Source organism: Mauremys reevesii, linkage group 3 (assembly GCF_016161935.1).
Source record: "Mauremys reevesii isolate NIE-2019 linkage group 3, ASM1616193v1, whole genome shotgun sequence".
Taxonomy (NCBI): domain Eukaryota; kingdom Metazoa; phylum Chordata; order Testudines; family Geoemydidae; genus Mauremys; species Mauremys reevesii.
Genome location: NC_052625.1, coordinates 4,920,673 through 4,934,647, shown reverse-complemented (window position 1 = coordinate 4,934,647; position 13,975 = coordinate 4,920,673). Strand labels below are relative to the sequence as shown.

Below are 13,975 nucleotides of genomic sequence, written 5' to 3'. Positions count from 1 at the left end.
CAGTAAGATACTGTAGAAAATTGCCATATTTGTCAAAGCTGCTTGTGTGGTGGTGGATTTTTTTTTTTAACGCTTTTCCTAAAGTATTTGGAAAATTCTGGAACAAACTGGAATTAAATTTTTTTTCAGTGTTGACTGAATCCTTTCGACTATTGCTTGGGTTTTTTTCTTCCTTTCAGTGGAAGAAATCAATTTAATCTTTCGTTGTTAGATAAGCAGGGTAACTTGGTGGCTTAGCTCAATGATTGTGAAAGTTTTGCATCAATACTAATAGCTTGTTTTAATTAGGCGTTGCTCTGTTGCCATTCGTTGATGAGCGCCGTCTGAGAGCTGCTCTGGAAGAGGTTTACCCTGACCTCACTCCCGATGAAAGTAAGAATTATGATATTTCATTATGATGACTGTGATCGTTAAGGCTTTCATTATTAGTGTACTTATCTTTCATGCAGTATTAAAACTCAAATGAACAGGGTATAATAGATGGCTGCTATTGATTTCCTTATGTCAAACCGCAACCTTTGCTCCACAAATAATTCAGTGGCTGTAAATGGAGTGATCTTTGCTATAAAAACAGAATTATCAGCCTTCACTTGCACTTATTAAAATTAAGCAGATCCATAGCAGAATTTTAACACGAAATCTAATTTTCAGGTTATTGTAAGAAATGATTCAGCTGGTACGCCCTACCTGAATGAGTAATTGCTAGATGAACACATTTTAATCAAAAGAATGCACTCAATTATTTTCTGTGGTGAGACTGGTAAAACTGAATGAGGATACACCTGTCCTCTGTCCACTGGACTATGTGTGTCCAATCAGGATACAGGAATTTTCATGACCAGCTTCTAAGCTCCATGTAGGCGGATTCTTCCAGGTGAGGTGCCAGCTCAAGGTGGCTTTTTCAGTCTGCTTCTGTCTTCAGGGTGGAAAGCCAGGATAAGAAGCTGGAAGGAGGAAAAAAGCCAGTCAGGAACTATAGACTCTGCCCTGGTGTCAGTGCCACCCTTCAGCTTCCTGTTGTGGACCCATTTATGAACAGGGTTCATCAGGTCCACATTGCTACAAGTTTCCCTGGTGGCTTCAATATGACTGGGAATGGGACTGGTGCAGGTGCTCTCACAGCAGGTCAGGAAACATACCTCCATAGGGCGGGACATCTCGCAGTTGGCCACCATGGCCGAGTACAGGAGAAGGAGGAAAGTAGTTTGGAGGGGGATGTCAAGATTACCTTTTCCCGCCCTACCTCCTGGAGAGACTAAATCCAAGGGCCTTATTCTGACTCAGCCAAGCTTAAGCAGTTTCCTTCTCAATGCTCCAAAGGGGGTAGGTTGGAGCTTTATCTTCCCCAGTCTAACAATCTCCTCCATACAGCCTCCTCTCAGCTTGCTTTCGCTTCTGTCCCTCTTCCATCCTATGCTGGGACTCCTCTGCCGTAGGTGGCTGTTGTAACCTGTGTTTATCTCCCCCTTCCCCTCCAGGGGATGAATCGGCCAAAGAATGGGAAGGCTCTAGCTCTTCCCTTTCCCAGTCCTATCACCCTTTTAGAATTTACAGGTGGTCTCACTAGATGCATGGACCTCTCCAGTGTCTCATGGCATTGACTCAAAATCTCTCCTATTAAATAAAGGATCCACGAAGAAAACTAACTCAGAGTCCTTTCCATGCATCTCACTGTCATCCAGATAGTAGTGAAAGACTGCTCTGTCCTGAACACAACAGCTGTCATTCTTACATTTTCAAAAGAATTACAATCATAAATAAACTTTTCATGCCCCCCTGGTTCTGCACCTGAGGTTGGATTTGGTAGCGCATCTCACTCCAAGCCTCTTCCCTCTCTGGCACTCTTCTTGAACAGAGGTAAAAGCACTTGGATGCAAACAATACCACAGAGGGGAAAAGTGTTGCCATCCTTGGGGGAAAAAAAATCCTGAAACTTGGGTCAGTCATCAGAGGCCCAGGGAAGCCTCAAGACATGTGTTTGATCCTACATAGAGACAATTCCCTTCTCAGACCTTTCAGCAGTTCCTCTGCTTCTGGATGCCGGGGAGAAGAGCCTAGAAGCCTGTGTTCAGATCCTAGTCATGGTGAAGAAATTACTTTTATGGGCTAGTTGGGGAAAAGGTCGCTTCCCTAGGACCTCTCCCTGCTTTCATATTGCTCTGCATGTTGGCCTGTTGGGTGGAAAGTTAGGGCATACTAACACACAGGTCCCTACAGGATAAGAGCAGACTAATCTATATTTTGCAGCTTTGCAAGTCATTAACCTAGGAGACTTCCTCCACAAAGCAGATAGTCAGAGCTAAGCATGAACTCCTAATTCCAATTGGATATCTCCTTTCTGATGGACAGAGGATAGGGCCACATTGATTTGTTTGTACAAGTGTGGTCACACCATTGCAAATAATTAGCAGATAAGAAATATTTCCTTGATTGAGACCCATATCCCCCTCAAAAGTGCAAGCCATAGAGAAGAATTTGGACTTATATCAATGGAGTGTGCATTACAGTCTCTCCTTAACAGAAATGAAACTTTCAGTAGAGAGTTAGTGAGCTACTGCACACACCTGTCAACAAAATGGTGCTGTCTTGGCATATATTGCTGCTTTAAATCTCCTTCATGCTGAATTACCATGCTATTTTCCTTTTCTCCTATTCTAGACAGAAGAAATAGTCTTGGTGGCGATGTTCTGTTTGTTGGAAAACATCACTTGCTTTGTGACTTTGTTTTAGAACTGTACAAATCCAGTAGCTCAGAGGTATGTTACATTTGTTCTAAGGTTATTGCATTTGTGGGAAGGAGTGGTGTGGTTGTCTGCTTCAGCTGAAAAAATATTTTTTCTATAGCCAGTGGATATACCCCCTGAACTGTGCCATGGAATCCAGGGAAAACTTACTCTGAATGAAAATGCAGTTCTTCCAGATCAGTGAGTATAGCTTTCAGTCTGAGTTGTTTGCCGCTGAAGGATACTTCCTTTAGCTGTGTCTGAACTAAAACAAAACTCCCCCACTCCCCAACAAAAACCCAGAAAAGTCTGATGTCTCTAAATACTTGGCTTTGGAATTAAGTACTGTTTCCATTAGAGTTCAAAGCAGGTTGCTTGCTATTATCCATATAAAACTTCAACTAGTGTTTATGGTTTTCCAGTCCCATTGCATTGCTCTGCTTTGGAAGGGTTTGGCTTAAGAGCTCTGGAAGGTAGTGGGCTTTAACATGCTCGAGAAAGTGTCTTCATTACTTATGAAATCAACAGAGGTCATCCTAATTTCATTATTTGCCTTCTGTGAGAGACCTGTCTTATGTATTTGATATGAAGAGAATACTGTGCACCACGTACTATATGATAAACTTTAACAGATGAAGAGCTAGTGGCGGTGGGGGGGAGGGAGGGAGAGATCGTAAGTGGGCCTACTGTCTTCAATAATCTTGTGGTGTTTGGGTGTCTGATCATCTTTCAGTACATCAGGAGAATCTTGTTCCAGTCTGATGTTGAGGTTGCAGCACTGTGTGCTTTGTTGGATCATGCCCATCGAAATTTTATATCGTTTGTCTTCATACTATTGTTGAATTCACTAGAGAATAACCCAGAGAAAAGCATGCTTAGTTTTCTGTCTAGGGCCTAGCAGTAAATTAGGAGCATACCCTTTCGATGCGTAATTTTTAAAACATTCATTAACACGGAGCTTTTTAAATGATGTATTAAGTTAGTTTGTGAAACCCAGTTAAATAAGATGCTGAAAGCTCTGATAAACTTTGATTAAACACAACAGGGAAGCTCCTCTAAGAAAAACTTCTTCCCAGTCACCCTGATTTGTGTTGGTCAACTAATGTAACTTAGGCAAGAGTGGCTAATATAGATCCCCACTTCCGGGTCATGTAAACATTGAGGAATTTTATCAAAATTTCCTGCCGAATTAAAGCTGCACCGAAGGGAGCGGTAGTGCAGGTGAGGCTCTGGAAGATTGAATGCTAAGCAGTTGTGGGACCTGTAGTGCACTCAAGGCACCAAGTTATGGAAGCAGTGTCTACACGAGTCCTCTCATAAGTCTATCATTGGTGCAGCTGTAAATCAGTGGCAAGTCTTTGCTAAAATTTCCTAGCATAGATGCAGCCCAGGAGAAGGGATCTATTGCCATTTTATACTTAGAAGTATTCTCCTGGAATTCATGTTTTCTGAGGGTGGTAATACACACTTGCCTATGCCTTGGTTTACTGAAGCTGCAGTTTTTGGTCAAAAGGAACTAACAAGTAGATGGTGATCACTGCCCAACTAGGGGATGCATAGCACTTGTTGATGACCTAAAGGTTGATCCAGTAAGCTATGTAGTACTCTGAAACTGATCACAGGCAGGAGTATGAAGCAGGGAGTGGGGCTTTTATTGCTGTTGTCTTCAGAGAAGGAGCATACTTCTGATTAATAACAAAGGCAGTTTCCTTCTGCGTGTCAAGTTGTTGACTGCTTGGATTAAAGGAGCACAGTTTAGTTAGAACTGTGCATCCAAGGTAGTCTACTTTAATTAGAAAGGAAACTCTTGCATCTTTTGGAAACTGCTGTTAAAAAGATGTAAGAACAGCTAGCCATTGGTTAAATTGTAAAGCGATACAATTCTTCAAAACTTCAGTTTGTGTAGGTTATAGACTGCTTTGTTCAGACAGGAACGTACGAATTATAGCAACAGTCTCAAATTAGGGAAAGTGAAGTTGGTAATTTTTTTCCTTTCATTAGGACAGTAGAGTCTCCTGTTCCATTGTTGCGTGATCTGACACAGAATTCTGCCATCAGGTGAGTTAATGTTGTGTGAATGTACTGGTGGTTGTGGGGTGTTTTGGGGTTTTTTTGCTTACTGAAATGTATCAATCCAAGCCCAGTGTAATCTGGGGTTCTGTAGCTGTTGAACTTGCTACAGAATCAGCCCCTTGTCATAGATATGCATGTGAAGAAAACATTGTAGTTAACCAAAGCTACAAAATGTTGTTAACTTTACCTTGTGTTCTGACATGAAGCATGAACTTTGTCATGGTAGGTTGCAGAACCTGAGTTGTCCTTCAGACAGTATAAACAAGTAAAAATGCATCCAACATGTCATATTAAAATCTTCATTTGCATTTAAAAAATATTGCAGGAAATATTCATGACAATCTGCGTATAATGGTGCTCTATCAAACTGAATTGATTTTTGTAAGGGTAAAGATCAATAAAGTCAAATTGACAGTATCCCTTTTTAAAGTTAAACTGCGGTGTAATAGGTTGGCGTCTCAGTTCTTTGGACAGTCCAGTCCCTGATCTGTAAGAAACCCTTCCTACAGCTTTCCCCAATAAGCTGAAGAGTAGTTCTAAGGGTTTGTTCTCCTTTTTACCTTAACCAGGGAATTTTCTTTCCTCCATGACTCTAGGGCTCTTAAGTTTTACCTTAATAGGGTAGCTTTTTAGAAAGCCACCTACTTCTTGACCCTTTTTGTAGCACCATGTGCTATGCAAAGGTCATCTGAAGTTAACATTTCTCAGTGAGTCAAACCCAGTGTCGGTCTGATGTGGTCTAAAATGTTTTCCTCTGTCTGGGATTCATTTCCTTCCACTCATTCACTTTAGACATTGTTGAGGGCTTAAGCAAAACAAAGGGCTTACACCTATGGTATAACAGACTTTCTCCACTTGGGTTTCTTTGTCCACATCTTTACTCTCCCCAGGGGGTCTGGTGGCAAAGTTTTATTGCTTTTTTATAAGAAGACCCTTCAAGAGACCAAAACCCAGAAGACAAAATTCATTTCCCTGTCCAGTAATCATATCCTATCCTAGCAGTTCCAAAGTGCTATGGAGATTTACCAACCGCCCTACACTGGGCACACTGGTCTCAGGTCCTAAATAGAGGCAGCAGTCTTGGATTACTCCCCTCCCTAGAGCAATTCCTCTCCCTGAACACTCAAATTCCCAGTCCTATAACTATTCTTGGCATAAAGTGCTGGAATAAGGCAGTGCCAGACCCACATGCTCCCATGACAAGCCTTTAAAGGGCTGTTATACTACAGTACAGGCATCCTCTGAAAACTCCTTTGGTTACTGGATCCTGAAGGCCGTTTCCCTTATTTTATTAAAAATAAAAATAATAAATACCATCATTGCTGGAAGCTCATTCTCTTTCCTGTATCTTTTCTGCTGTTCTGACTTGACGCCTTCATTTGATGATTAAAGGGAGTCTGTCCCCTCTTCTTAGTTTTCTATGCCTTTTGTGCTATGGCTTTCTCTGTCCCTGTAGTAGAGCCATAGACTGACAGATGGATTCTCCTATGAGAATGGGACCACTTTTCATCTGTAAATTGAAGTCTTCACAGAGAATCCATCTGCTAATGCATGGCAGTCCTCCTGTATTCTGTCCATTCCAGCTTTCTCTTTGAGGCTGGTGGCACCTGGTAGTGTTTATGGGCCTACTTTGAATGCATAGGGCCGCATCTATGTGTGCGGGGCCCGACCAGTAATGTTGGCACAGATTGACAGATGTCTTCTCAGAGAAGACCAAGTGACAGAAAAAACAAGTATCCCACTCATGGTGAAATCTTCACCTGTAGCCACATTTCTTTCGATTTGGCCTACTTTTTGTTGCAGCATATGTAGGAATAAATGCTGATTTTGCCTTAACCATGATGTTCTTTATTCATCATGAAGCATACTATTGTCCTCCCAGAACCATACAAATCTTCCAAGGGTAAATCTTTAGTCACAAAAGACTGAATTACTCATGCACTTGACAGTAAATTGATTTAGAACCAGAATGCTGTAGGTCATTCTGATTTGCTTTAAGTTGTTGCATTACAATAGTGGGTGTCTAATGTCGCACCTGTAACCTTTCACTTCTGGAGATATATAAAATATTTGAGATAGTGAAAATCAGTCATGGTCTGTGTACTCCCTAGTCTCAAATAGGGTATAGCATGGCTCAGTTAGATAGAACTATCTGCTTGCAGGCAGTTCAAGACTGAAATATCCAGGATGCACCTGTTCAGGATATTATTAAAAGGACAACATGGTCAAATGGGAATTTGGTCACTTTCTAGTAACAAGTTAAAAGTAGCTTCAAGTACTATACCTGCCTCAGCATATTTTTTCTGCTGTAAGCCTTTTCTTCCTTGGTGCAGTGCTCCTGTGAGATTACCAAAGGCTTTGACCCTAGTTTGTATCAAGACTCATGGCACCACCCTGCAGTTCTTTCCAGCCACCAGAGCATGTAGTCAGAATCCCTCTAGCCTCCAGCTGGTTTTCCTTCTGACATGTTTTCCTTGTTGAAAACAAACATTTATTATCGTTTCCCTCTTAGTTCTCCTTTTTCATTATTCCTCTCAGTGCGGTGGGTACCCTGCATTGTCATAAGGTAGCCAGTGAGATAACAGGTTTCAAATGATGCGCTCCGTGTGATTCAACAATGTCTATGCTGGACCCACACATACATTGTCTCTGATGCCTGGGTGAGGCTAAGCTTCTCAGCAGGTATTCTGTGTGTCACCAAGGGCTAGAAGAGATGGGAAACTAGGCTCTGGTCACTTCTCATGCAACAGCTCTTCAGAGTGATTCAGAGTGACTTGCGTCAATTGGCACCAGGCCTTCCTTGGTTAAGGCCGAGCCAGAGTGCCATATCCTCAGGTGTGCCAAAGCTGTGCCCAGCACACTTGGGGGGAAGGGGTATAGCTTTCCACTCCACCCTCCCCAATTCCAGGGGCTGTTCCACTGGCCCAGGGTAGCCAGAATAGTGTGCTCCCGTCACCGTGAACAGCTTACAGTACTGAGTCTACAGAGTGCCACTGAAGCCAACGTACATATCCATGTATTGGAACGGCAGGCAGCTCAGTTGGGAATTGGGGCGTCCTTCATCAAATGTAAGGGGAAATGGTACCGTTCCGTGGAAGAGAGTCCCACCAGCCCTTCGCTAGCTGGCCAGAAGATTCTTCCTCGAGTGCACAGTTGGCCCTTTCTTTCAGTACTCCCTCCCCCTCCCTTTCCAGAGGGAAAATATGCAGATACAAGAATATTAAATACTGATTAATAAAGACTTTCCTTTATTTACTCTCTCTTTTTCTTGCTTCCTTTCCTTGTTTATTATTTGTATTCACATAGCACCTAGGAGCCCTAGTCAGAGACTGACATCCCATTATGTTAGGTGCTGTACTAGCACAGAACCAAGGAGCTTACAATCTAAGTCTCTTTACCTCTCAGTCTGCCCACCAAGCAAGCATTACATAAGAATGTCCCTACTGGGTCAGACCAAAGGTCCAGCTAGCCCAGTATCCTGTCTACCGACAGTGTCCAATGCCAGGTGCCCCAGAGGGAGTGAACAGAGCAGATAATCATCAAGTGATCCATCCCGTCGCTCATTCACAGCTTCTGGCAAACAGACGCTAGGGACGCCATTCCTGCCATCCTGGCTAATAGCCATTGATGGACCTATCCTCCATGAACTTATCTAGTTCTTTTTTGAATCCTGTTAGTCTTGGCCTTCACAGCATCCTCTGGCAAGGAGTTCCACAGGTTGACTCTGCTCCTGTGCATTGCTAACTTCTGCTAGAATGTAAAATACCGTGTGGGATCTTCAGTCCCCTTCTTTTCCTCAGGTGCCTGTGGATGTGCTGCTGCACCACAGGATTGTTTTCACTCTATTGGTACATAGGATCCCCGAAAATGAGCTCTAAAATGAATGATCTTCTTAGCTAGAGCTTTGGTTTGGGCCTACCACGTTTAAGGGCTTGCAAGGTGCCCTTTCCCTATTGCATGTGGGACTAACAACTCCACATCCATTCCTGGGCTGACATCTAGTGCAGGGCGAGAGGCATCTCTCTGGAGTATATTGGGGCCTGTTTGAGCCAGTGTATCCCTTATGCCCTTGCCCGCACTTTTTGCTGGAAGTTTTGGGATGATGGATAAACAGCACACCAATAACTTGGCAATTAGAAAAAATAATTCAGTTAAGTACGCTGCATCACTTCTGTAAATAATGCAGCAAACTGCTATTTCATTAGGATAGTTTGATCTTACTTATCAGGCCAAATGTATATCCAGCATAACAATCTCAAATATTTTTTTCTCTTAGTATCAATTTCAAAGATCCACAATTTCAAGAAGACTTTGTTTTCAAGGCTGTAGTATTACCTGGAGCAAAGTAAGTAATTGTCATCTTTTTCCTTCATTTTTATAATGTTGCATAGAGAAACAAACTATTGTTTTCTCTTCTTTTTAATATTCAGAAAACCTGCACCAGTTCTGAAGCCGGGTGACTGGGAAAAAACCAACAATAATGGCAGGCCTTGGAGACCCCAGCTTGGTTTTAATCGCGACAGAAGGCCAGTTCATTTGGACCAGTCGGCATTCAGAACTTTAGGGTGAGTAGCAGTGGAAACACTTAGTGAAAGTAGCTGTCCTTAACTGCTTTGCTGAGATGCCTTTTATCTTCCCTTTTTTAATAATAAAGGAATATACAATGATCTGTGGTTAAAGTTGGTATTTATATGTAGGTCATTTAAACAATTATATATTGAAAATCAGTACTGATGAGTTACATTTTCAAAATGTTCTTAAATACTTGAATTTTATAGTAGGCTTACATTCTTCTGTTTGATAATTTTTTCTGTAAAGTATTTCTAATTGGCTTTCCTGCTGTGTTTCTTCAACTTCTGCTTCTCCAGTACTCCTTTGAAGTACTGGAGATTACAAGGAGAATATTACACAGAAGTAATAGTTAAGATTGTGTAACTAGAACTGGGATGTCTTCCATGTTTTTGTTTTCTTAAATGACGTTCGTTCAAAGTTCATGTGGTCTGCCATAATCTATTTGATTTTGGTAGTACTTTGAACAAAGATGGAAGTCAGTTCACCAAGCTTAACCGATGTGGCTCCAAAATTCCAAATGATTTTTCTGAGTATTTAGGAATCTTGTATAGTAATGCTGCAAGCAAAGGGAATGATCTGAAATTATACATCGGAAACGAATGGTTAGGTTTGTATTTTTCTAAGCTGAGGTGCACAGGCAGGCATGTACAATTTTGAATCCGCTTGTTGGGGAGAATGAGTAGAGCTAACAAGCCACTATTGAGTATTATCGGTGTAGAAGTACAGAAAATGCTTTAAAGGAGGTTAACATTAACATTACCAAACAGCCAGTCCAGACTGTCCCAACCGTTTGAACAGCTGGGCTTCAACCTCTTTCTCAAGGAGGAAGACAGAGGCACTAGAGATAGATAAGAGGCTTGGGGTAGGAAAGTGGGAGCCTCTGTCCATTGAATTGTGGCCTGGAAGAAAGATGAGGAGTGACAAGTTGCAAACAACAGTCTTCCTCCCATTCACACCCTGGGAAATAGAATTGTTTCACTGCAAGTGCACATGAATCACCTTCCCTCTTGCCATGCTTTGCAGTCACAAAACGATAGCTATGTTGAGAACATGTCTTATTAAAACATTAATTAAAAATACAAAAAAATTCCCGAACAAACCAACTTCAAAATCTTAGTGAAGGTACTTCTACACAGAAACAATGAAACAGCTCTTAAATGTATCTGCATTTTCATTTTTTTCTGCAGAATACGTATGATAGTTACCTAAACTTTTACACTGTTTGTGCAAACCCCTCCCTCCCCCTCTCCCCCTCAAAAAAACTACTTTTCTTTGACAAGCTGTGGCATAAGATAATTTTCACAGTAACCAACTAGGTCATAAAATGTGAGTTTCACAGTTGTGCATGGGACCCTTACAGGTGGTGCATTGCTGCACTGCTCATGAGCCTCTCCATCAGTACACTGGAGAAGCTGTCATATTTGATTGACTTGGTAGCAGCTGTTCTAGTAAGAAGACATTGAGAAAATAACTTTTGTACTACCTTCCATTTCTTTTACATTACAGCCATGCAATGTCACGGGAAAGAGGACAGTCAGGAAGTGGAGTCTACAGTAATGCAGCACCACTTGGGGCTTATCAGGGAAACCCATACAGACCACTTCTAGGTGGCCAACCACAGATTCCTAAATTGTTGTCAAGTAAGTTTTTTTTGTTTCCTCCCTTCCCCCTCCTCCCCCCCACATTATCAAATTTAATGAATTTTAAAATTGAACAGTCTGACTTTTATTTTGCTACAACTACATAGAATTCTTCATGATAAAATTAAAAGGCTATTTGGTTTAAGAGCACGTTCATGGATTGCTGACTATAGGAAAGGCACTCAGAATGGTTAGGAGTTACAAGACTTGAGTAAAGTGAATTTTGAGCCCATTTCACTTTTAAAATAAGTGTGAAAGAAATGTCTTGAACTACTTGAATTATGTTTCTGCTTCTTCCTGGGTTCTGATATAGATTCCCCACTGTCCTGCTTTGGAGAAGGGAACCATTTTATAAAACAAAAAGTGACAACTGCTGTAACTGTGCATTACAGTACGGGCCAGTGCCCAGTCTGTGACTATGGTGCAGACGTTTTTTTTTCAGTTTCTTGTCATTCTCTCTCCTCCCCAACCCCCGATGCTACCGGAGCTGATGTTGGATGTTAGCTCAGTTGTATTCTTACATTGGGAGCCAGCCTGTTAAGTCACTGCTGAGGAAAGCATTTTTAAAAATTCACTTCATGGTGTTTCTATTATATTGGCAGAAAACAACAAAATAGAAAACTAGTTGCCTGCCAATATGAAACAGAAAAGTAATCAATTTAATTTAAAAGAAAAGACTCTTTTCTCAATCTATGAATGAACATGCTTTGTCAGAAAGTAGAAGTGCAACTACTAAAATCTAGCATCAGCATTCCTTAATATTGTCCCTCCAAGAGATTTAACTAGGAGGGACTGGAGATAGTGACACAAGCATCTGTGCTACTAAGCACAGTGGGGGCGGGGGGGTTCCACTGGCCAACCTCTGCAATATTAATACTGTACTCTAGTATTGGAGCAGGTGCATTTGTGCATGTAGAGCAGGGGTCGGCAGCCTTTCAGAAGTGCTGTGCCGAGTCTTCATTTATTCACTCTGATTTAAGGTTTCGCGTGCCAGTAACACATTTTAACGTTTTTAGAAGGTCTCTTTCTATAAGTCTACAATATATAACTAAACTATTGTTGTATTTAAAGTAAATAAGGTTTTTAAAATGTTTAAGAAGCTTCATTTAAAATTAAATTAAAATGCAGAGCCCCTCCGAACCGGTGGCCAGGACCCGGGCAGTGTGAGTGCCACTGAAAATCAGCTTGCGTGCCGCCTTCGGCACGTGTGCCATAGGTTGCCTACCCCTGATGTAGAGTTACCATAGATTCCAAGGCCAAAAAGGACCACTGTGATCATGTAGTCTGACTTCCTATATAACACAGGACATAGAACTTCCCTGAAACAATTTATCTTTGAACTAGAGCATATCTTTTAGAAGAATGTCCAAACTTGATTTTATTGTCAGTGATGGAGAATCCACCACAATGCTTTGTAAATTGTTCCAATGGTTATTTACCTTAACTGTTAAAAATTCATGCCTTATTTCCAATCTGAATTTGTCTAGCTTCAATTTCCAACCATTGTATCTTGTTGTACCTTTGTCTGCTAGATTGAAGAGACAATTATCAAATATTTGTTCCCCATGTAGGCACTTACAGACTCTGATCCAGTCACTCCTTAACCTTTTCTTTGTTAAGCTAAATAGATTGAGCGCTTTGAGTCTATCACTGTAATGCGTGGCTTCAGTCCAAAAAGACCATAAGACATGTCTCAAGGCAACTACCATTATATACAGCCTTAAAAAAAATTAGTTGCTTGCTTTGTCTTTGCCAAGAACTAGAATATTGAACAGATTTCACTTTTTTAATCTCCTTAAATTGTTACCTCTGCATTGTGTGTTAGTGCTTTGAAAACTTTTCTCTGTATGAGGCAGAAAGAAAGAGTTTAAACTGTTGTATTGTGGGAATTTGAAACTTTATTCCTGTTCAAAGCTCTGTCAGTTATTTAAGACTCATTACTCAAGGGGTTCTGAATTTTGAGCCCATTTCACTTTTAAAATAAGTGTGAAAGAAATGTCTTGAACTACTTGTGTTGATGTAAACTAAGTTTGAGATTTGCAACATCTCATATTTAAACTGTTCTGTCCTACACAGGAGGATTAAGAAACTTGACCATCTCCTTGTACTCAAAGGGGAAGGAAAAAAACTGTTTTTCCTTTGTGCCTCTCTTTAGCACTACATGAGCATCAGCACTTTTTGAGGTCGCCATTCGAATGTCAACACTGACATTTTGCATCAAAGATGTTTAGCATAAAAGTTGCACTGATGTTGATTGAACTCTCTAGATTGGAAAAAACTGCTCAGTGTAGCACCAAATACAGTGGAACGCTGTTTATCCGGTCTAATTGGGACTGGGGCCAGACTGGATAATAAAAAATTCAGCTAATCAGGAGAATGGGCAAAGAGTTTTATCTGTTTTAAGATGCGGAGTTGCTTTTAAACTAGCTGCCCCATCTTGGAAAAGCATTCAAACATTACCCCCTTTCTCTTAACACAATATACAAACCCTTAGTTCTTTCAAATAATGTTTTGTTCATTTAATAACAAGAAAACCAATGTGAGTTTTTAACAACTTGTACAGGAACTGGTCATTTTTACACTCTAACCCTGAACATTATAGCAACTGTCAACAACAGTGTTTATCAACCTTTCTGTTGCAATTGCCTGGGGCCTCACACCACAGTGGCCCCTGTGAAGCTAAGTTATATGCTTCAGCCCTGGGTGGTGGGGGCCGGGGCTAAAGCATCAATTTTCCGTATTCCTGTGTGTGGACACTGGTGGTTCAATTCATGCAGAGAGCTGGAAAATGGAGGCTCAGGTAAATGGGGTTCTACTGTAGTCAAAATCCTATTAAAGGGAATATGGACACTTACAGTTCTAGAAAATATTGAAAAACTTCCAAAAGATAATCTTTAAAAAGTCCTCTTTACTTTAATCATTGGTTATTCAATGTATGATTGGAAAAAAGTGTCTGAGCTATGTGGC

The 13,975-nt window shown here is 41.1% G+C and overlaps 1 protein-coding gene across 2 annotated transcripts in view; it reads left to right on the top strand.

The window, feature by feature from the left end:
* The window catches only part of XRN2 (5'-3' exoribonuclease 2), an 87,433-nt gene that overhangs the window by 52,315 nt on the left and 21,143 nt on the right, over window positions 1-13,975 (top strand). For both annotated transcript variants that reach the window (XM_039528775.1, XM_039528776.1), the window contains 7 exons: window positions 289-372; window positions 2,659-2,756; window positions 2,845-2,924; window positions 4,725-4,781; window positions 9,073-9,141; window positions 9,227-9,361; window positions 10,875-11,008. In XM_039528775.1, coding sequence (XP_039384709.1) covers window positions 289-372; window positions 2,659-2,756; window positions 2,845-2,924; window positions 4,725-4,781; window positions 9,073-9,141; window positions 9,227-9,361; window positions 10,875-11,008 — 657 coding nt within the window. The remainder of the gene's footprint in view (window positions 1-288; window positions 373-2,658; window positions 2,757-2,844; window positions 2,925-4,724; window positions 4,782-9,072; window positions 9,142-9,226; window positions 9,362-10,874; window positions 11,009-13,975) is intronic.